Raw genomic sequence first — 21,633 nt, 5'->3', positions numbered from 1 at the left:
CAGCCCTTGACCTCCGCTTCGGGGTCAACACCATGACTGGGATTTGATTAACCTCCCACATTGTTTCATAAGACCAGCTGCCACTCAAAGAAACATGAAAAGATTCATTGCTACGGTATGCTAAGGCGAGTGGAGACATCATTCCTTAGGGTTAGCTCTTAAGAGGAACAAGTCCAAAAAGTAATGGCGGTGAAATCACACGGGCGTCAATATTTGCTCAATCTAGGGCGTCTCTTCAACGAGTCCTCTGTTCATTATGCCACGCTGTGAACTACGGCCATTATGCTTTCACTCCTTAAGCCTCTCATCTAGTAGCCGTTTAGAAATAAACATTCAGGCGAATAAGAGACTCAGTAGCTATTCCGGGCACAAGTGGTTGTTTTTTAACTGTGGTCACATGATGTTGAAAGAAGGAAACACGACCTAACGTGTACCTAAGATGTCATCTCGGGACAGTAAATACCTCAAGTTGGGTGCTGTCTTATTGTTGTTTTTGTGTGTTTGTCAGAGGGAGCGTTTCTCGGTGTACGGAGAATACTGCAGCAACCACGAGAAGGCTTTGCGACTCCTCATGGAGCTCAACAAGATCCCCCACATCAGGACCTTTCTTCTGGTAAGACGCCCTGGTTTGCCCCGATCCTCTTGGGTGCCGTTCCTGTACAACCACAGCCCAATTCTGGACAAAATGTCATGCATTAGTGGGAAATGCAGTCTTTTTTTTTCTTCCATCATATATTGTTGAAGGACTGCTGCACGGTGGATGAGTGGTTAGCACACAGGCCTCACAGCTAGGAGACCCGAGTTCAATTCCACCCTCGGCAATCTCTGTGTTGAGTTTGCACGTTCTCCTCGTGCATGCGTGGGTTTTCTCCGGGTACTTCCGGGTTTCCTCCCACATTCCAAAAACATGCTAGGTTAATTGGCGACTCCAAATTGTCCATAGGTATGAATGTGAGTGTGAATGGTTGTTTGTCTATATGTGCCCTGTGATTGGCTGGCCACCAGTCCAGGTTGTACCCGGCCTCTCGCCCCGAGACAGCTGGGATAGGCTCCAGCAGCCCCCACTACCCTCGTGAGGATAAGCAGTAGAAAAACCCTTAATAGATAAATATCAATCTCCAAGAAAACTACTGCTAATAATAATAATATATATTGTTATTATTATTAATAATAATAATTGTTGTATTTAATACATTTATTGCCATATTATATATTATATTTTATTATTTATCTATATTATATTTATTTAATATAATATAGTTTATTTATTTATATTGATGTTATATTTATTTATAAATATTATATAATTTATTTATTTATATTACATTATATTATATATATTATTATGTTGTATTATTATATTATTAGATTATTTCCTATAATTTTTGTTTTTTCAGGAACTTAACACAAAAAAAATCTTGTATTTACTGGTATATATATTTTTTGTCCTTGCAGTTGAGTGGAAAAATTGCAAATAAATATAATTTTTTTTCTTTTATTGGGGGTGGGGGGGGAATCAACATTTTTTTCCTCTAATAATTTGTGGACTACAATTATTTTTTTTCAACTTATTTTTTCATCCTATTTTCAGTTTGGCGTCCTTCCTCTAAATGATGCTCATTAATGAGACTAATAATAAGTGTTCTTCCTTCCTTAACAACCTTATTCGTTCCCAGCCACTGCAGACTTCATCTCCCATGTCAAATATTTCTTCTAATATACCCCCCCCCAACATTATGTCATATCCATTTCCATGTTTTAACACATGCATCAAGAGGGTCTGATACCATAACAGGGTCATAAGGTTTCTTCCTGCCTGGACAGGATGCAACTGCCAGCAAGGTCACTTTTGTAGTGAGTTTCCTGCTGCCAGCTGTTTCCATGTTTTGACACCCCAAACATTGTGGGGTGGGGTGGGGTGGGGGGGCTTCGGACAATGAGCTCAAAGTGGTGACAAGCCTGCAGCTTTAGGGACGTGGGGGGGGGTAAGATGACAGGGGTGTTAGCCAGCTGTGTAGCGCTGGCAGCCTCGGTAGGATCGCTTGCATTGATATCCATGTGGTTGCTCCTCCCGCCAGTTATTAGTGATTCCCACCATGCTAGTCTTATAGAAATCCATAAAGTCAACATTCACAGTACAGTCATTTGCGTACGAGCGCATTCGGGTGTGCGACATAAAATGTGTCATGTTAAATGTGGCATTTAATGAATATTCTTAGCAGTTATTAATGATAACCGCCACCTTTCATTCATTTTCTACCACTATTCACTATTAATGATAGTTGCCACTATTCATTTTCTACTGTTTTCTATCCTCTGGCCGCATGAATGGAGTGTGGCCAGCGCACTTTGCAATTTTCGTAAGCGGCGCAGCCCAGCGCAGCTTGGCGCACCCATGCCTCCTTCGCCTGCCACCGATGCAAATCCAACATATTTAATGGTTTGGCATGTTCTGGTTTCTATTATGATAACTGATATTATTCATTCATTCATTCATTTTCTATCGTTTGTCCTCATTAGGGTGGCGGTGGGTGCAGGAGCCTACCCCAGCTGTCTTTGGGCAAGACTGGTGGCCAGCCAATCACAGGGCACATATAGACAAACAACCATTCACACTCACATTCATACCTATGGACAATGGTGGAGTCGCCAATTAACCTAGCGTCTTTTTTTTGCATGTCCTAGCTGTGTGGCCTGTGCGCTAACCACTCCACCACCGTGCAGCCGCAACCGCCACCTTGCATAATACAAATCAATAGAAAGAGTGTAAAAAATCCAGTCAATAAAGTTGCAGTAATACAGAAGTGTATAATGAAGTAAACAAAGGACGAAACTGGAATGTTGTGTAGGAAAGAAGTATTTAATTACTTGTGTAAGAAGAGCAAAGTTAAAAGCAAAAAACAAAAAAAAAAGGAGGTCAGAGTGAAGAATACGAGAGGAAGAACTGGGAGAGTTCTTGCTTTAGGCTGGCAGATTATAAACAAGCAGAGAAAAGAGCGAGAGGCTGAGTGGATTTAGATAGAAAGTGGAGTGTTAGAGAGAGATAGATTGCGGGGTGGGAAAGTCTGTGTCTTTTATATACAGCCATTCACTTTAAAGTCATTTAGATTCAGTTCAATTCCATGTTAAGTATATACAGCACATATTTATCCAAAGGCACTTAGGCCTTATACATCAAAGAGACTTTACTGAACTCCACATGATCACGTGTGTGTGGGTGACTCACTTTGGGGGGGCGGTCATAAGCCTCAAAACCGTAGGAAAGCACTAGACCCCTGCCAAGCACCATATATAGTTCCCATATTGTTATTGATATTACGCGCTAACGATGAATCTGCGCGATTGATCGATAGCGCTGCGCCCGAGATGGATCCATCGTTAGCGCACAAATCGATGATTTCTGGATGGATAGAACTGCCTTGCCCTGCACAAAATAAGATGAACAAAAAAATAAAAATAAATAAACAAATCAAGAATAAAGAAAATCAATCAATCAGTAATAAATAAATATAATAATAATAATAAAAAGGCAAATAATAAAAACTTAAGAAACCACATATAGTTGGTGGGTAGACAAATTATTTTTTACAGATTAAAATGAACAAAGCATTATTAGAGCCCTGTAGACATGACAAAACACGACTATAGTCACATTTATACTCTTTTTATTTACAACATATTGCGCAACTGCAGGGTCTTGAGACACATGCTAACTCTCAGACTAGAGCGCTAGCGACCTAAACGGTAGCCTTCAAGTTATTTCCTTTAAACTTAAAAAGCCAAAAACTTACCACTTCCACACGGATAGAGAGCATAACTATTAACAGTTATTTACCCTTTAACATGAACTCTTAATCAAACGTAATAATTTTTTTCTGGGTACATGATACCATACAGCATCCATATCAAACTTGCGCGGGCCGCACTAACATTAAACTTTCATATCAAGGCGGGGGCCTCAAACTAGTCTCCTGCGGGCCACATTTGGCCCGCGGGCCACGTGTTTGAGACCCCTGATTTACACCATAAAAATGAGTCCTACAAATATGATCTACATATTTAGACTCCTTGACCAAGAAAACATACCATTAGCAACTGTATTCATAATCATACCAATATTAGTTCAGTAGTCTTAAATATATCCAATATAATGGTGTTTCTTACATGTGTATACTAGCTTCCTTTGTTGTTTTCCTATGATGAAAATTTTTTTTTCATACTGTGGATCATAGTGTCCTGATTATCTGGGTCAGTCTTTGAAATTTTGCAGAACCTGTTGGAAGCCTTACAAGTACTCCAGTACTACCAATTTTTTTTTTTTTTTGTGGAGTTATATGCACAAACGCCGAAATTGGAACCTATCTGGCAAAGTGAAAGAATCTTTTTGGGAAAAAAAAAATCCTGCTGGATCATTGATCAGAAAATTCATCGCTAACTGTGTTACTTGTGACATTATTTCTCTGCCAAATACACCACATGGTGCTCATTGCACTCTACAAACCCGCCACTCTGACTTTAGAGTGTTTAGTTGAATCACCACCGTTTTTTGGCACACATCTTTAAGGGACTGATAAGCAAAATGTCTTTGCAGAAGCACAGGGCGGACTTAGCAAATAAATTGTCTATAAATCATTTACCATTTGTCTAATGATGATGACATTTCGAGCGTATCTGTATTACATGTGTGCTAGCTCGTCTTTCAAAGAATTTTGACCACAACCCATATGGAGCGCCACAAATGTCATTTGCAGTCATATGAATCAATCCAGAACATACGACCACAAAGTCCATCATAGACTTTGATCATAGTTATAGACTATGGACAAAGTGTAGTCCAATAACAGGCCGTTACGCCCAAACCATGCCCCTCCAGGTTCCACTGTCTTTGCCCTCATACACGTTGAAGTCTCCCATGGAGTCACCAGCAGGGACTTTCTTCAGCACACCCCTTGGTAGACTCCAAGAACCTCATGCCTAAAATGAATGAAAAAATTGTTGCCATAATATTGAAACATCAAGAGAAAAAAATTCACCATTTCCTGTCCGTCAAATATCTTCAAATCGTGAGTAATTTTACTTTGTTTTAGTTTTATTCAGTCAAGGTTCACCGACATGGTGATATTCCAGGCAAAAAGTCCATTTAAATATGGTGGTTAGAACAGAGGCCACACAGCTAGGAGACCCGAGTTCGAGTCCACACTCGACCAGCTCTGTGTGGAGTTTGCATGGGTTTTCCTGGGAACGCCAGTTTCCTCCCACATTCCAAAAACATGCTAGGTTAATTGGCGACTCCACATTATCCATAGGTATGAATGGGAGTGTGAATGGTTGTTTGTCTATTTGTGCTATATGTGATTGGCTGGCCACCAGTTTAGGGTGTACCCCACCTTGTGCCCGAAGACAGCTGGGATAGGCTCCAGCACCCCTCGTGAGGATATGTGGTTGAAAATAAATGAACAAACTACACTCTGTAGCACAATTTTCAACAATGTAACACCATAAGTCATTTTGTTGATAATAAAATATTTGCCTAGCAGTGCCTAAAAATGTAACAATGTATTTGTAAAAAAAACTAACAAAAATTTTACTTTACCTTACTAAAACTCTGGCTTTTGCTCCCAGACTGTATGCTATGTGCTGTAACACATTGTTCTGACTTCGAATGAAAACAACCAGCAATTTAAAGGTCATTGCTGAAGAAAAAATGCAAACATTCAGATGCAGACGGGTGCGTGTTTACATAGTCGATGGAGATGCTTGGAACTATCCACCTTGTAACCTAGGAGGTCCAACCACATTGCATGCCATTCAGACGTCAACAAAAACACATGGCTGACAAACTGATAAGGTAGTTAAGCGAGAAATCATGAACCCAGCACTGAAATCAGAATGATGCTTAGTGCCTTTATGCACTGCCTAAAACAGAATTCTGTGTTCTGTCCATAATGGAGTACGTGTTTCAAAGTGTTATAACTGCTATATCTGGTCATTACAGGCTCGATTAAGTCATACTTTCTAAGAATGAATATACAAGAAACGTGTAATAACCTGCCATCACCTGTTTTAGCACGTCATCTGTTGTGATGTTCATTGTTCTTCTTGCCTCTTCTTCAGCACTGTATGCTACTGGGAGGCAAGAAAAGCACAGATATCCCCCTGGAGGGCTACCTTCTCACTCCCATCCAGAGGATCTGCAAGTATCCTCTGCTACTCAAGGTAAAAGTCATTCGAAATCACAGTTTCAGATTGTATAGTTGCTTTGTTCAACACAACCAATTGTTTTTTTAAATGCTCAGACATTCTTGACAGTAGATATTTATACGCATGTGCTATTTTAGAGCACCACATTATCGACAGCCAGTATTCGCCTGCGCCAGGAATAGACCAGGCTGGAGCTGGCGAGCTTCTAGGGCACCTTTGGCGCGCTGTTTTGTCACGAAATTGTCACTGCGGCAAGCTGGAAATGTGGACACCTCCCCTGGTGCGCCGCCACGCCTATCTCGGCGCAGCCTAGTCAACCAAATTGGCTGCGCACAGTGGTGCGCCGGACCAAATTAACACTGCGAAATTAGAGCCTTAAATGTGAACCTTCAATGTCATCATTTTATGTGCTGCTGAAGCGCACCGCAAATAAGCACGCATGGGGTGCGCCACGCTCCGCCACTCTGCGCTATCTTGCCCCGCGTCACGAAATTAGAGCCTTAAATTTGAACCGTCAATGTCATCATTTTATGTGCTGCTGAAGCGCACCGCAAATAAGAACGCATGGGGTGCGCCATGCTCCGCCACCTTGCGCTACCTTGCGCCGCGCCACTAAATTAGAGCCTTACATTTGAGCCTTAAATTTGACCTTCAATGTCATCATTTTAGGAGCTGCTGAAGCGCACCACAAAGAAGCATGCATGGGGTGCGCCACGCTCCGCCACTCTGCGCTACCTTGCGCTGCGCCACAAAATTAGAGCCCTAAATTTCAACCCGTCAATCTCATCCTTTCAGTAGCTGCTGAAGCGCACCCCAAAGTGCGCCATGCTCCGCCACCCTGCACTACCTTGCGCTCCGCAATGAAATTAGAGCCCTAAATTTCAACCCGTCAATCTCATCCTTTCAGGAGCTGCTGAAGCGCACCCCAAGGTGCGCCACGCTCCGCCACCCTGCACTACCTTGCGCTCCGCAACGAAATTAGAGCCCTACATTTCGAACCTTCAATGTCATCCTTTCAGGAGCTGCTGAAGCGCACCCCAAACAAGCATGCATGGGGTGCGCCACCCTGCGCTACCTTGCGGCGCGCCACAAAATTAGAGCCTGAAATTTGAACCTTCAATGTCATCATTTTGGGACCCGCTGAAGCGCACCGCAAATAAGCATGCACGGTGTGCGCCACGCTCCGCCACCCTGCGCTACCTTGCGCTGCGCCACGAAATTAGAGCCCTACATTTCAAACCTTCAATGTCATCCTTCTAGGAGCTGCTGAAGCGCACCCCAAAGAAGCATGCCGACTACCCCGCCGTGGAGGAGGCTCTGCAGGCCATGAAGGCCGTCTGCTCCAACATCAACGAGACCAAGCGTCAGATGGAGAAACTGGAGGCGCTGGAACAGCTGCAGTCTCACATTGAAGGCTGGGAGGTGAGAGTGAAAGCGTGACTGTTGCCGTCATCATAATGGGAAATATGTCGCTAAGGGGCTCGGATTGACAATATTGACTTGGTATGCGACCACGATGATATCACTTTTAATTGGACGCTTTGGTGTCTGTGATGCTCCACAGTCTCCATTTTGCTGCAGTGGCCCATATTCTTACAGCGCTCAGACTCTTTTGGATGAATGGTTGTCCTCCATTGTTGATGTTTGTTAGCATGTTTTGTTGTGCCTTTGTATCTATATGTGTATTATATCTGTCTGGGATAGGCTCCAGCATACCCCCGCGTCTGCTGGCATCTTTGGGTAAAAAAAACATTCGCATTAATTGCTAAATTCCTAAAACAAAAAACGAATGCCGCATATTTTGCATCCATCCTAAAGAGTTAACGTCCACTGCAGCCAGGGGCCACAGACAGGGCTTGGGAGCCGAATGAAGGCTCCGGTGCATTTTTCACGCCTCCCTCGCCCACCACAACAGAGGCCTTGTCTTCGGGAGGCACCGCAGGGACAATCCACCTACACAGGGTGCCAAGGGGGATGCCAACAGGCACTCTGCCCAATCAAAGGAGATGGAGGATGCTGAGCCTCACACAAGCGCTAAAGCGGTGGGGGGGGGTTGGCTACTTCTATGAGGGGGAACCTTTTGGAGGGAAGAGAGGCAGAAAGCGGAAAAAGGAAGGACCCAGAGTGTGCGGGGCCTCACTCGGACATCTCATCACTGGTTGCCAAAAAACAAACCATCTCACTATTTTCCCCCCTCCGCAAAAATGTCAGCATTTCACCATGGTCATAGTTCAACATAACAACGGAAAACCAAAAGATTGTTATTTAGGGAAGAGTGTGTTTGAGACTTTGGGCTTATTCCGTATTTTGTAATAATGTAATAAAAGTGGCTCTTCACCTGCAGCCTTAATGGAACACCAGTCCATTTGCACCCAATCAGATACATTACACACACACACGCACACACACACACACACGTATAAGCAGCTTAAGTCAGTTACAGTTAACGTGAGGTTAAATCGATTGTAGCATGATATGCAAACCCCCCATTCCCATCTCGTCGTCTACGAACTTGCCAACCACCTATCATCGCAACATCCCCCATGGGACTCCATAATGTGGACACTTGAGCATGGATGAGGTACTAGTTATTGAGAGGGGGGTGGGGGGTTTCCACAGTGTCTAAACATGAAAGACCACACTGCGGTCCAGGTCTGATGTATGTATGTCTCTATGTCTGTGAGAGTGGGAAGAGGTTGGGGTGGTGCCCACACTTGGCCGTATTGAGTTCCAGATGATTGAGAGTGCAGTGAGACGTTTTACACTGACTAAGAACATGTCTTTATTTTTTTGTCAGTAAGAATGCTTTTTTATTTGTTATTTGTTATTTTTTATTTGTTATTTTTTATTTGTTATTTGTTATTTTTTATTTTTTATTTTTTATTTTTTATTTTTTATTTTTTATTTGTTATTTGTTATTTGTTATTTGTTATTTTTTATTTTTTATTTTTTATTTTTTATTTTTTATTTTTTATTTTTTATTTTTTATTTTTTATTTTTTATTTTTTATTTTTTATTTTTTATTTTTTATTTTTTATTTTCTTCGGTAATAACGTTCTTATACTACTAGTGGGGAGAAAAACAGCAACAAATGCCAACAAAAGGATTCACAACAAGATGATGTTCAATACCTGGTCCTGGTTATGTGATTGGTACATTTGGGTCCATGTAGCGTGCAGAATAGAAAGCATTGTCTTTATTCCCCCCCACCCACTCCTACTTAAAGGGGATTTACGTTTCCCAAAGGAAAAAATATAGGGCAAGGTAACCCCCCCCCCCACTTACTGTGATGCGTTTAGTGACTTCCTTTACAGCTGCTGCCTGATGACAACACTAAGTGCAGGAGGGCGATGCATTAGTGAGTTAGCAAATTATGGCTAGGGAATGGGATGTGTTTATTTAGCATTTTTCCATTATAGAGCCCATATTCTACTCATTCATTCATTTTATACCGCTTATCCTCACGAGGGTCACGGGTATGCTGGAGCCTATCCCAGCTGTCATCGGGCGAGAGGCGGGGTACACCCTGGACTGGTGGCCAGCCAATCATATAGACGCACATATAGACAAACAACCATTCACACTCACATTCATACCTAAGGACAATTTGGAGTCGCTAATTAACCTAGCATGTTTTTGGAATGTGGGAGGAAACCGGAGTACCCGGAGAAAAAGGGCAGAATCGAACCCAGGTCTCCTAGCTGTGTGGCATGCGTGCTAACCACTCGACCACCATGCAGCCTCCATATTCTACTATTTGTAATAATTTTAATGAGGTCTCTCAGGTCTCTAATGTGTATAGGAAGTGTACGGTCCAATATCAACATCATTAAAAAGTCACTGTATGTTTTTCTTCCTTCAGGGTACCAACTTAACAGATATCTGCTCAGAGTTGCTGCTTCACGGAAATCTCCTCAAAATCTCAGCGGGCAACATTCAAGAGCGTGTCTTTTTCCTGTTTGATAACCTTCTGGTCTACTGTAAAAGGAAGTCCAGGTAAGAAATAATCAGAAAATTCCACACAGGGACATACAACTTGGAAAATCTGGAGCAAATATCCAAAATGCTGTTTCACCGGATGTTTTTTCCCGTGCGGAGTCAGTGAGCGTAACCACGGCGCTGTCTCATTTCCTAAAGGGTTTCTGGAAAGAAGTCCACCAAAAGGACCAAGTCTATCAACGACCCCCTTTATGTGTTCAGGGGCAGAATCAACACAGAGGTGATGGAGGTGGAAAATGTGGAGGATGGAACAGGTACGTGTTTTAATCGGTAGCATTAAATTTTTTTTTTTTTTTTAAAGGCTTGCAAGTTTTTTCTGTGCGCAGAACAATTAATTTTGGCATGTTTTACCCATAAAAAGATGAATTAAAGACGCACCTTTTTAATCAGTCTTTTAACTAATACAGTAAAGTCTTGTTATATCGATATCGGTTATATCGAAGTATTGCTTATTACGATACTATTTTCATTTCTCGGCAAACTTCTAGTCTTTTATGATATAATTAGTTCCGGTTAGTACGATACCCGGTTATTACGATAATCCGGTTACTACGATGCCCTTTTCATCTCCCGCCAGCCAATTTGGTCTGCTTATATCGATACAAAAGCAGCTTAAATCAATCTTTGCTTAAGGATTTCAATACCACCATTAGCGAAATCTGTAAACGGCGTATTGTTTGATTTTCGGCTAACACCGTTTCGGCTTTTCCACCGACGGACGGTAATTAGAGGATTACAGGTAATTAATATGAGGTAAGTATTAAACAATCTTTTGAAGTAAATGAGTAAATATTTGTATAATTTAGAGGGAAGATTCAGTGAATAGTGTTTTCATGACGAGGATGATGAGGATGAAGTGTTACCTGTCAGCGTGTTCAGCCCCAAACCGTGGTAAGGGGTGGCCTGACTTAGGCAGAGAAAAAAAAGAACACGGCGAACGGCTGCTTCCAGTCAACTTTATTTTTCACACTTCCACCACCAGAGCGCAGCACACACACCGATTCCCGCACTTCCTGGTTCACAGGTCATGCTCAACCCGCCCCACATAGCTGGCCAAACACATGCCTGCAACAGAAGAACAAACTGACATAGCATACACACCTATTCCAACGAAGACACAGGCGTACAAATACATGTATTTAATTGTGTTGTATTCAGATATCTTTTTATCGCTTGCAATAATAATTTTCATATGTACATGCTGGCGATCGTGGTTTCTCTTGTGTGTATAGAACAATGTCGAGTGCATTATTGCCCACTTTTAATGCAGTTCGGCGCAGGATCGGATATATCGATAGTCCGGTTATATCGATATTTTTTCCGACTCCCGAGAATATCGATATAACGAGACTTTATTGTAAAGTTGTTTTGATTTGATAAATCATATCCCTTTGCAAGCGCGCAGACCTCACAGCTCCAGACCAGGGTTCAATTCCACCCTCGGCCATCTCTCTGTGTGGCGTTTGCATGTTCCCCCCCGTGCATGCGTGTGTTTTTTTCTCCGTGTACTCCGGTTTCCTCCCACATTCCAAAAACATGCTAGGTTAATTGGCGAATCCAAATTGTCCATAGGTATGAATGTGAGTGTGAATGGTTGTTTGTTTATATGTGCCCTCTGATTGACTGGCGACCAAGTCCAGGGTGTACCCCGCCTCGCAAATGAGTACATAAAAGTCGTAGCAGTGCATGAAATTGCTACTCGACCTTGTCGCAGGTGTAATGCTAAACACTGTGAAACGGTATGATAACGGTCTGAAATGCACAATTATCCCAGTTATTGATAAAGTATGTATCATTTAGTCTCGGGTTGTGTTTTGACGTATGTGTTTATTCGAGACAGTGCATGGTGCGCCGCTTGCTGCTGTTCATGAATCTGTTGCTAGCTGACAGTTTGGGTGGGGCGTCGCCTTTAGAGTTTCAAAAGGGAAGTAGCACACAACCTTGTGCGGAGTAAGTTTTTTTTTTTTTGATGTCAAATATTCGGTTGGAGGTGTGGCTTCAGCTCTGAGGTGCAAAAGTGCCAAAATGCACAGAAATATTGTGCCAACGCCTCGCCTGTGGGCTGGATGTGGTTCAGCTATCGGTGTACTCCAGCAGACACTGCTTTATATATGTGTGTGTGTGTGTGTGTGTGTGTGTGTTAGTGGAGAAACACTGTCTTCCTCTCTCGCTCACGTGTTTCCTCTTTTCAGCGTCTGCCAGCATATTTTGCAATTTCACAACCACAAAGACAAAAACATAATTCTCCGATGTTTTGACTATCGCCGCATAGCCGCTACGACATCAATTGTGTTAATACGTACCAGATACGGTTATAACATTAAGGCTGTATATTCTAGCAGCTACTCAGGTAAAAATGTCCTTCAGGGCTCCTAAAGCTGACCAGATGTCAGCGTGTCCATTGATCCCCCCCCCGGCCCCCCCTCCCCAATATGTGTGCGCTGGAGAACTACCAGAGCTATTCTCTTGTGGGGCTTCAAGTATCACAAGTATTTATGTGACCTTTGGTCCACAAGGTTAATGTAGCCCATTACCAGAGGACATTCATTATTTAGGAACTGCTCACCTGCAGCTGAGTGCAGGATAGAATTGGAACGGGGGGGGGGGGTCATCGTTCAATGACAAGCGGCAACCCAAAGTGTTTAATTTCTTAACTCATTCATTCATTTTTTTACCGCTTATCCTCACGAGGGTCACAGGGGTGCTGGAGCCTATCCCAGTGATGTGGTGATTTGACTGGTGGCCAGCCAATCACAGGTCACATATAGACAAACAACCATTCACACTCACATTCATACCTATGGACAATTTGGAGTCGCTAATTAAGCTAGCATGTTTTTGGAATGTGGGAGTACCCAGAGAAAACCCACGCATGCCCGGGAGGAACATGCAAACTCCACAGAGATCACCGAGGGTGGAATCGAACTCGGGTCTCCTAGCTGTGTGGCCTGCGTGCTAACCACCATATTTAAATGGACTGTTTGCCTGGAATATCAGCATCAACATCCCATGTCGGTGACCTTGACTAAATAAAACTAAAACAAAGTAAAATTACTCACGCTTTGAAGATATTTGACGGACAGGTAATGTTCTCCCCCCACAATGTATAGTTGACATTCAATATTATGGCAACAGTTTTTTCATTCGTTTTAGCCATGAGGTTCTTGGAGTCTACCAAGGGGTGTGCTGAAAAAAAGCCAATTAAACCAGATAAAAACCCACGCATGTCCGGGAAGAACATGCAAACTCCACACAGAGATCGCCGAGGGTGGAATCGAACTCGGGTCTCCTAGCTGTGTGGCCTGCGTGCTAACCACCATATTTATTTATTTGTTTGTATGGAATATCAGCATCAACATCCCGTGTCGGTGACCTTGACTGAATAAAACTAAAACAAAGTAAAATTACTTTGACGGACAGGTAATAGAGACATTTTTTCTCTTGATGTTTTCCCCTGCAGCCGACTATCACAGTAATAATTACACGGTGACAAATGGCTGGAAGATCCACAACACCTAGACAAACAACCATTCACACTCACATTCATACCTATGGACAATTTGGAGTCGACAATTAACCTAGCATGTTTTTGGAATGTGGGAGTACCCGGAGAAAACCCACGCATGCCTGGGGAGAACATGCAAACTCCACAGGGTGGAATTGAACTCCGGTCTCCTTGCTGTGTTGCCTGCGTGCTAACCACCATATTTAAATGGACTGTTTGCCTGGAATATCAGCATCATGTCCCGTTTCGGTGACCTTGACTGAATAAAACTAAAACAAAGTAAAATTACTCACACTTTGAAGGTGTTTTGAAGGTAATGGAGACATTTTTTCTCTTGATGTTTTCCCCCTGCAGCCGACTATCACAGTAACAACTACACGGTGACAAATGGCTGGAAGATCCACAACACGGCTAAAAACAAGTGGTTCGTCTGCATGGCCAAAACAGCGGAGGATAAGCAGAAGTGGTTGGATGCCATCTTGAGAGAGCGGGAGCAACGAGAGAGTGAGTAGTATTTTTTTTCAAACCCATCGGAGGCATTTATTTCATATAACTAACTAAAATACGTATGTAACTAAAAATAACCACATAATTGGGTCACGGTATTCTGTTTATTTGGTGCTTGTTTTTTGCAGTCATTAAACGTTTTTCATTTATTTTTCTTCGGCTGCCGTAAAACTAGCCTCAAGCTTTTAAACTAGTTACATCCAAGTATAGCTCTGGAACATTTTCAGTGATTAACAATGAACAGTAACCCGATACCCTTTTTCGGACTCCTTTTTAGTTGTGTTCCCTCCATCCCTTTTTCGGCCTTAAAAGTGTTCCCACCTGTCTGATGCTAACCATCTGTCTTAGTAATGTTATGTACGTTGCACACTGTGAAGAGCTTTAACCAGATTTGCGGCGGTTTTTAAGGCAACTTGATAGTGTTGATGGCTAAAAAAGATCATCTATTCGGACACGGTCGGGTTCGGAAATGCAACGAATCGTGTTTCACAAGATGTTGAAATGAGCCTCTTGTGATCGTATGTTAAATAATTGCTTTAACAACATCAGATTGTGTGATGAATCAGCACAGAAGAGTGCTCGGAAGCTAGCGGTGTTAAATTACCAGACTGGGCCAAACTGACCTGAGGCTAACAGATGCCCGATGCGCCCTCATTTCTGTCGGACTCTTTATTTTTTCTCCAGACTATGTCATTGTAAGGTTGACATTTCAGCTGACGCCTTATGCTCGATGTGTTTTCTCTCTACTAAAAGTTGGTTTGCAAACTGTGAGCCAGTCATTTACCATAGATCGATATTGCAGGAAATACTAAAATGAACTAAAATAAACTGTTCCTGCAGCGGCATAAAAAAATGCAACATAGTCCTACCCTTTTAATAATAATAATAATAATAATAATACATTTTATTTCATTCATTCATTCATTCATTTTCTCACAAGGGGGGTGCCGGAGCCTATCCCAGCTATCTTTGGGCGAAAGGCGGGGGTACACCCTGGACTGGTGGCCAGCCAATCACAGGGCACATACAGACAAACAACCATTCACACTCACATTCATACCTATGGACAATTTGGAGTCGCTAATTAACCTAGCATGTTTTTGGAATGTGGGAGGAAACCGGAGTACCCGGAGAAAACCCACGCATGCACACGGGGTGAGAACATGCAAACTCCACACAGAGATGACCGAGGGTGGGATTGAACCTGGGTCTCCTAGCTGTGATGTCTGCGCGCTAACCACTTGACCGCCGTGCAGCTATAATGATTATTATTATTATATTAAATGGGACCTATTATGCTCATTTTTTGACCCTTTGGATTGAGTTGTTGACTCCTATAGAGCAGCTACACACAATAACCCGCACAGAAAACTTTCTAGATCTTCCAAAATCTGCACCTATTCCAGCTGTATTTCCTTGGATTTACAGCTTAAAGATTCATTCATTCATTTTCTACCGTTTATCAACACAAGGGTCGCAGGGGTGCTGGAGCCTATCCCAGCTATCTTCGGGCGAAAGGCGGGGGTACACCCTGGACTGGTGGCCAGCCAATCACAGGGCACATATAGACAAACAACCATTCACACTCACATTCATACCTATGGACAATTTGGAGTCGCTAATTAACCTAGCATGTTTTTGGAATGTGGGAGGAAACCGGAGTACCCGGAGAAAACCCACGCATGCACGGGGAGAACATGCAAACTCCACACAGAAATGGCCGAGGGTGGAATTGAACCCTGGTCTCCTAACTGTGAGGTCTGCGCGCTAACCACTCGACCGCCGTGCCGCCCTCCGTTAACATAAGAGATGGAAAAAAAAAAAAATAGTCATCCATGCCACTCTACTAAATATTACATTGGGTTTTCAACTACTGTATTGTCATATTTCCTTCACTTTTCTCTAATCTCATCATCTCATTTAATTAATAAATATATAATAAACAATATTATTTATATTATATATAATAAATAATAATACATTTTATTTATATAGCACTTTTCAAAATACTCAAAGACACTTTACAGAAGAATGGAGTTGAATAAAAGCAAGTAAACAGATTAAAAGATACATTAAAATACAACATTTATTTGTTAATACACAGTTAAAATATGAGTAAAAGCGGGGCGGGGCACAGCAGTCAGGTATAAAAAGTTAGACATTAAAAACAGATTTAAAGAGTCGGGTTTTGAATGGGGCAAAGAGTTCCAGAGGGTGGGGGGCAGCGATGGAGAAGGCTATGCCACCCCAGGTTCGGAGCTTGGTCTTACAGGGGAGTGCCAGAAGGTTAGAGTCTTTGTGTGGATGGAGCAGGTCTGTGAGATATGGGGGGGGGTCAGATCGTGGAGGGCTGTGTAGGTTATGAGAAGAACCTTGAAGTGAATGCGTTGGGGAACGGGAAGCGGTATTTATTTATTATTTTTATAGCAAATAATTCATTCCGGGATCAAACTGCTGCCATCCTGCCCTATAAACAAATTAGGGCAGACAGAATTCAATTCAAGAAAATACATCTGCCAATTCAAAGTCATAGTAATAATATCTTTGCTAACATTGCGCTGGTCGACCTACAACTTTAAATGCAATTCTCGATGGATAATGTGATTTTTCACTCATGTCAGTGAGTGAAAACATGACAAGTAGCAGCAAGGAGCAGACAAAATCTGGCAGCTGGACCAGAAGCGCTGGAAAAAAGACGGCCTACTACTTGCCCCATGTGTTGTTCAATAACAACCATTCTTTAAGTCCACTTCAGCTGCTGTCAAATGTAATAGAACCCTGCATCCATCACAGAACCACCCAAGACACAATGGGGGAAAATGGACTTTTATTATTGCTTTTTTGTCTGAAACGTCTTTCCTCGACTCACTTAAAATCGCACTCCGAACACTTAGCACTCAACATACCTGCCTTTTATAACTGTCAAAAAAAAAATAAGAAAAAGTGTGACTCACTGTGTCATCTTACAAAACACTAAATTCATCACACAGTCACCTAACACTGAAAAAGTATACCCGACAAATACTCAAACATGTACCAATATGAGCTTAAAATAAAATAAACTATTTAAAAGTTTTCCCATAATGCGTTGCATCTGGTGCCTGCTGGGGTGCTGCAATGACGTTAGCCTCCTTCTGGAGGAAGCATTGTAGCTCCATCGATCTACGTATTTTGTATGCAAAATGCATCATGGGAAAACCTAAAATATAGATTTTAATATTAAACTTGTATTGATACATGTTTTTCTAATTATTAATGATACCTTTGGGTGTTAAGTTGCTGCGTGATGAGTTTAGTGTTCTTTGTAAGATGACACAGCGAGTCAGGCTTTTATATTCAGGTTGATAAGTTTTTTCATAGCTAATGGTTAGCACATTCACACGTACGTGAATGTGGCCGGAAATCGGAGTACCCGGAGATAAACCACAGATGCACGGGGAGAACATGCAAACTCTCCACAGAGATGCTCAAGCGGCGATTTGACCCAGGTCTTTCTGATCTCCTGACTGTGTAGCTAAACCACTTGTCCACCGTGCGAAAAAATTTATTGCGCATTAATTATATACAGTTGGCGCTCCTAAGTCAGAAGGTGTCGCAATGTAGGTCAGAAGTTTAACAAAGTCCACAGGGAGGTTAGGAAAGTGGACTCGCAGTTCACAATGGTCCCCCCTTACAGTAACACACAAGCCCACATTGACACATCAACACCGATCTCAATCTCAGCGCCCTTCTGAACTTTGGCTTGTTGAGTCGAGATTTCCATCTGGGATTGTTTGGTTTTTCCTTAAGATTACGTTGGCATGCAGTTTTCCTGGCTGTGGTCCATCGATACACACAGCTGGACAGTCCGGGCCCCGTTTCTTCAAATAGCCCAAAGCCGATCTTTGTTCTTTGGCGCTCCGATTTACACAAGATACTCTGTCAGCAAAAAGAGGGCTGTTTTTACATGCGGTCTACCCTGATGCAACTCGATTGGATAATCACCCCCATGTTGTACCGTTTCTAGAACCAAGAGTTTTCGAGCTCTAAACATTTTGATGAAAACACAAGTCAAAGATCCTCTATAAGGTGTTTTTTGTCAAAAATAATACCACACAACAAACAAAGTAAGGCAGGGGTCTCAAACTCAATTTACTTGGGGGGCCACTGGAGGTAGGGTCTGGGTGAGACTGGGCCGTATCAGGTTTTCCAAAAAAACAAAAACGCATTTATTAAAAACAATTTTTTTTTATTTTTCTACACAAAATAAGATGAAAAATAAATAAACAAATCAAGAATAAAGAAAATCAATCAGTAATAAATAAATATAATAATAATAATAATAATAAAACGGCAAATGATAAAAACTTAAGGAACCACATATAGTTGGTGGGTAGACAAATAATTTTTTTCAGATTAAAATGAACAAAGCATTATTAGAGCCCTGTAGACATGACAAAACACGATTATAGTCACATTTATACTTTTTTGATTTACAACATATTGCGCAACTGCAGGGTCTTGAGACACATGCTAACTCGCAAACTAGAGAGCTAGCGACCTAAACGGTAGCCTTCCAGTTATTTCCTTTAAACTTAAATAGCCAAAAACTTACCACTTCCACACGGATAGGGAGTATAACTATTAACAGTTATTTAACCTTTAACATGAACATTAATCAAACGTAATAATTTTTTCTGGGTACATGATACCATACAGCATCCATATCAAACTTGAACGGGCCGCAATAACATTAAACTTTTGGGCCGCGTGTTTGAGACCCCTGATTACTGCAAGGTCTTGAGACACATGCTAACTCGCAAACTAGAGAGCTAGCGACCTAAACGGTAGCCTTCAAGTTATTTCCTTTAAACTTAAATAGCCAAAAACTTACCACTTCCACACGGATAGGGAGGATAACTATTAACAGTTATTTAACCTTTAACATGAACATTAATCAAACGTAATATTTTTATCTGGGTACATGATACCATACAGCATCCATATCAAACTTGAACGGGCCGCAATAACATTAAACTTTTGGGCCGCGTGTTTGAGACCCCTGATTACTGCAAGGTCTTGAGACACATGCTAACTCGCAAACTAGAGAGCTAGCGACCTAAACGGTAGCCTTCAAGTTATTTCCTTTAAACTTAAATAGCCAAAAACTTACCACTTCCACACGGATAGGGAGGATAACTATTAACAGTTATTTAACCTTTAACATGAACATTAATCAAACGTAATATTTTTATCTGGGTACATGATACCATACAGCATCCATATCAAACTTGCGCGGGCCTCAAACTAGTATCCTGCGGGCCACATTTGGCCCGCGGGCCGCGTGTTTGAGACCCCCGTGCTAAACTTTGGGGTTTTTTTTTCTCCAGGCCTCAAACTTGGAATGGAGCGCGACGCCTACGTGATGATTGCGGAGAAAGGGGAGAAGCTGTATCACATGATGATGAGCAAGAGCCGCCACCTCATTAAGGACCGACGCAGGAAACTGAGCATCGTGCCCAAGTGCTTCATGGGAAAGTGAGTGCCACAATGTTTTGCTTTATTACTCGTCACAAAGACCTAGCATTCAGTCAAGTCTTGGCAAGATGTCCTCCACGTATCCTCTACCTTGACCCTGCTTTTTTTTTTTTCCTGTCTCAAAGCCTCTCCTTCATCTAAAGCCAAGTCCTTAGCCTAAGTCTTCCCGAAACAGGGAGGCGGATCCCACAGTGTGAGTAATAATTGGGACACAACCAGACGGGCCACCTCCAACATATTCAGGCTTTCTGTCCCATTCATGTTTCTGGACAGTGAACAGACAACAAGGGCCTTGTTTGACAGTTCCGCCATATTACTCTCTTTCACACAGAGATCCGGCAAAATCAGTCATAAAGAGAGTCAGAGCATGGTAGTCAACATGGTAGTGTCTGGTTATTGTTGCTACTTTTGTGTTAATGGCTTTTATATAGACGACCGTCACATTTTTTTTATAGGGCTGTGTGAAATAAGGCAGAACAAATTTGCCCCTTATTCTGTGTCAGTGCCTTTTATACAGAAATTGCAGTTTTTACATTCTGACTTGTACAGGCAGTGTGAAAAAGGCTCCTGATACTACATACCCGTGACATAGAAATATTCACAGGACGATTTTGTCCACCCGTTTTGTGTCTGCGTCATTTCTTACACAACGGAGGTTGGCAGAAAAAGGCATTAAAAAAATGCCGGTGCCTCTTATACAGATCAGTGATGAGGAAAATAGGAGAAAGTGTCAGATGATGATGCCTGATACCGTAAAGATTTACAGGAGGACTTTGTCCCGCCTTTCTGCGTCAGTGCAGTTTGTGCAGAACAGAGATGGCGGAAAAATAGCAGCTTTGGTGTAATGAATGTTTCTACTTCTGAAGGCGTGATATTTGCTGGAAAAGATGAGGGCCCCATTCAGTGTTGGTGACTTTTACACATCACACTGAGTTGAAAAAAGGCGGATTAGATTAAGATTATGGTAATGGTAATGATTTAATTTCATTTGAACATGCATCAGATTACAATTGAATGCATCACATAATCAGTTCACAGTTCCACATGTCCAAAAGGAGTAGGAAGAAGCAAAGCTTATTAAATCCTACCCCTCCATCTGGTACTTTTACAATCAGCAACTGTTACATTTGTTCACTTCCTGCTTTCCTAATTTATTTTTATTTTTATTTTTATTTTTATTTTTATTTTTATTTTTATTTTTATTTTTATTTTTATTTTTATTTTTATTTTTATTTTTATTTTTATTTTTATTTTTATTTTTATTTTTATTTTTATTTTTATTTTTATTTTTATTTTTATTTTTATTTTTATTTTTATTTCATATTTACTCTTCATCCTTGTATTTAGCAAACATCAACTGCTTGTATTGTTTCTTGAATTGGCTCATCGTTGTGCATTGTTTGACTTCCTTACTCAATCCATTCCATAGTTTGATTCCACATACTGAAATGCTATGGCTTTTTAACGTAGTCCGAGCGCAACAAACACGTTTGCGAGATTAACAAGCCTGGAAAACAACAAAATATCCTCAGAAAAGGTCTTAGCTTCAAACTCCACTTCTAGGCTATTCCAGTTATTTCCCAGACTACTTAGCTCACCGTGTTTAGTATCCAACACGTCATAAAATCACAACATAATCCTGCTGAATGACGAATGCGTCTGAGGACCCGGTCTGCACTGCCACCCTTCTCAGTCTGCTTCCTTCTTGGCAGACCGCTTAACAACTCGGAGAACCAAAAATAACGTTAAAAGACCATTGTGAACCAGATAAATCGGATTTCACCAGCAGGAACACTGCAGTAACTGTCCTGTATTTTTTTCCCTATAGAAAAACATGGGAATTTAATTAATCCGTTCCAGGGTCAAACTCTACAGGCAATGCTTTTAGTCAATCATTAACTAGC

General features: G+C 41.7%; 1 protein-coding gene across 2 annotated transcripts in view; it reads left to right on the top strand.

Annotated features, from left to right (window-relative positions):
* The window catches only part of prex1 (phosphatidylinositol-3,4,5-trisphosphate-dependent Rac exchange factor 1), a 101,714-nt gene that overhangs the window by 29,074 nt on the left and 51,007 nt on the right, over positions 1-21,633 (top strand). For both annotated transcript variants that reach the window (XM_058084029.2, XM_058084030.2), the window contains exons 4-10: positions 509-613; positions 6,115-6,216; positions 7,462-7,623; positions 10,064-10,197; positions 10,339-10,454; positions 14,060-14,209; positions 19,582-19,729. In XM_058084029.2, the coding sequence (XP_057940012.2) occupies positions 509-613; positions 6,115-6,216; positions 7,462-7,623; positions 10,064-10,197; positions 10,339-10,454; positions 14,060-14,209; positions 19,582-19,729 (917 nt within the window). The remainder of the gene's footprint in view (positions 1-508; positions 614-6,114; positions 6,217-7,461; positions 7,624-10,063; positions 10,198-10,338; positions 10,455-14,059; positions 14,210-19,581; positions 19,730-21,633) is intronic.

The sequence above is a fragment of the Doryrhamphus excisus genome, linkage group LG17, assembly GCF_037039965.1.
Source record: "Doryrhamphus excisus strain RoL-2023G ecotype Guam linkage group LG17, RoL_Dexc_Guam_v1.1, whole genome shotgun sequence".
Classification (NCBI taxonomy): Eukaryota; Metazoa; Chordata; class Actinopteri; order Syngnathiformes; family Syngnathidae; genus Doryrhamphus; species Doryrhamphus excisus.
This window is presented reverse-complemented; position numbering and strand designations above follow the sequence as displayed.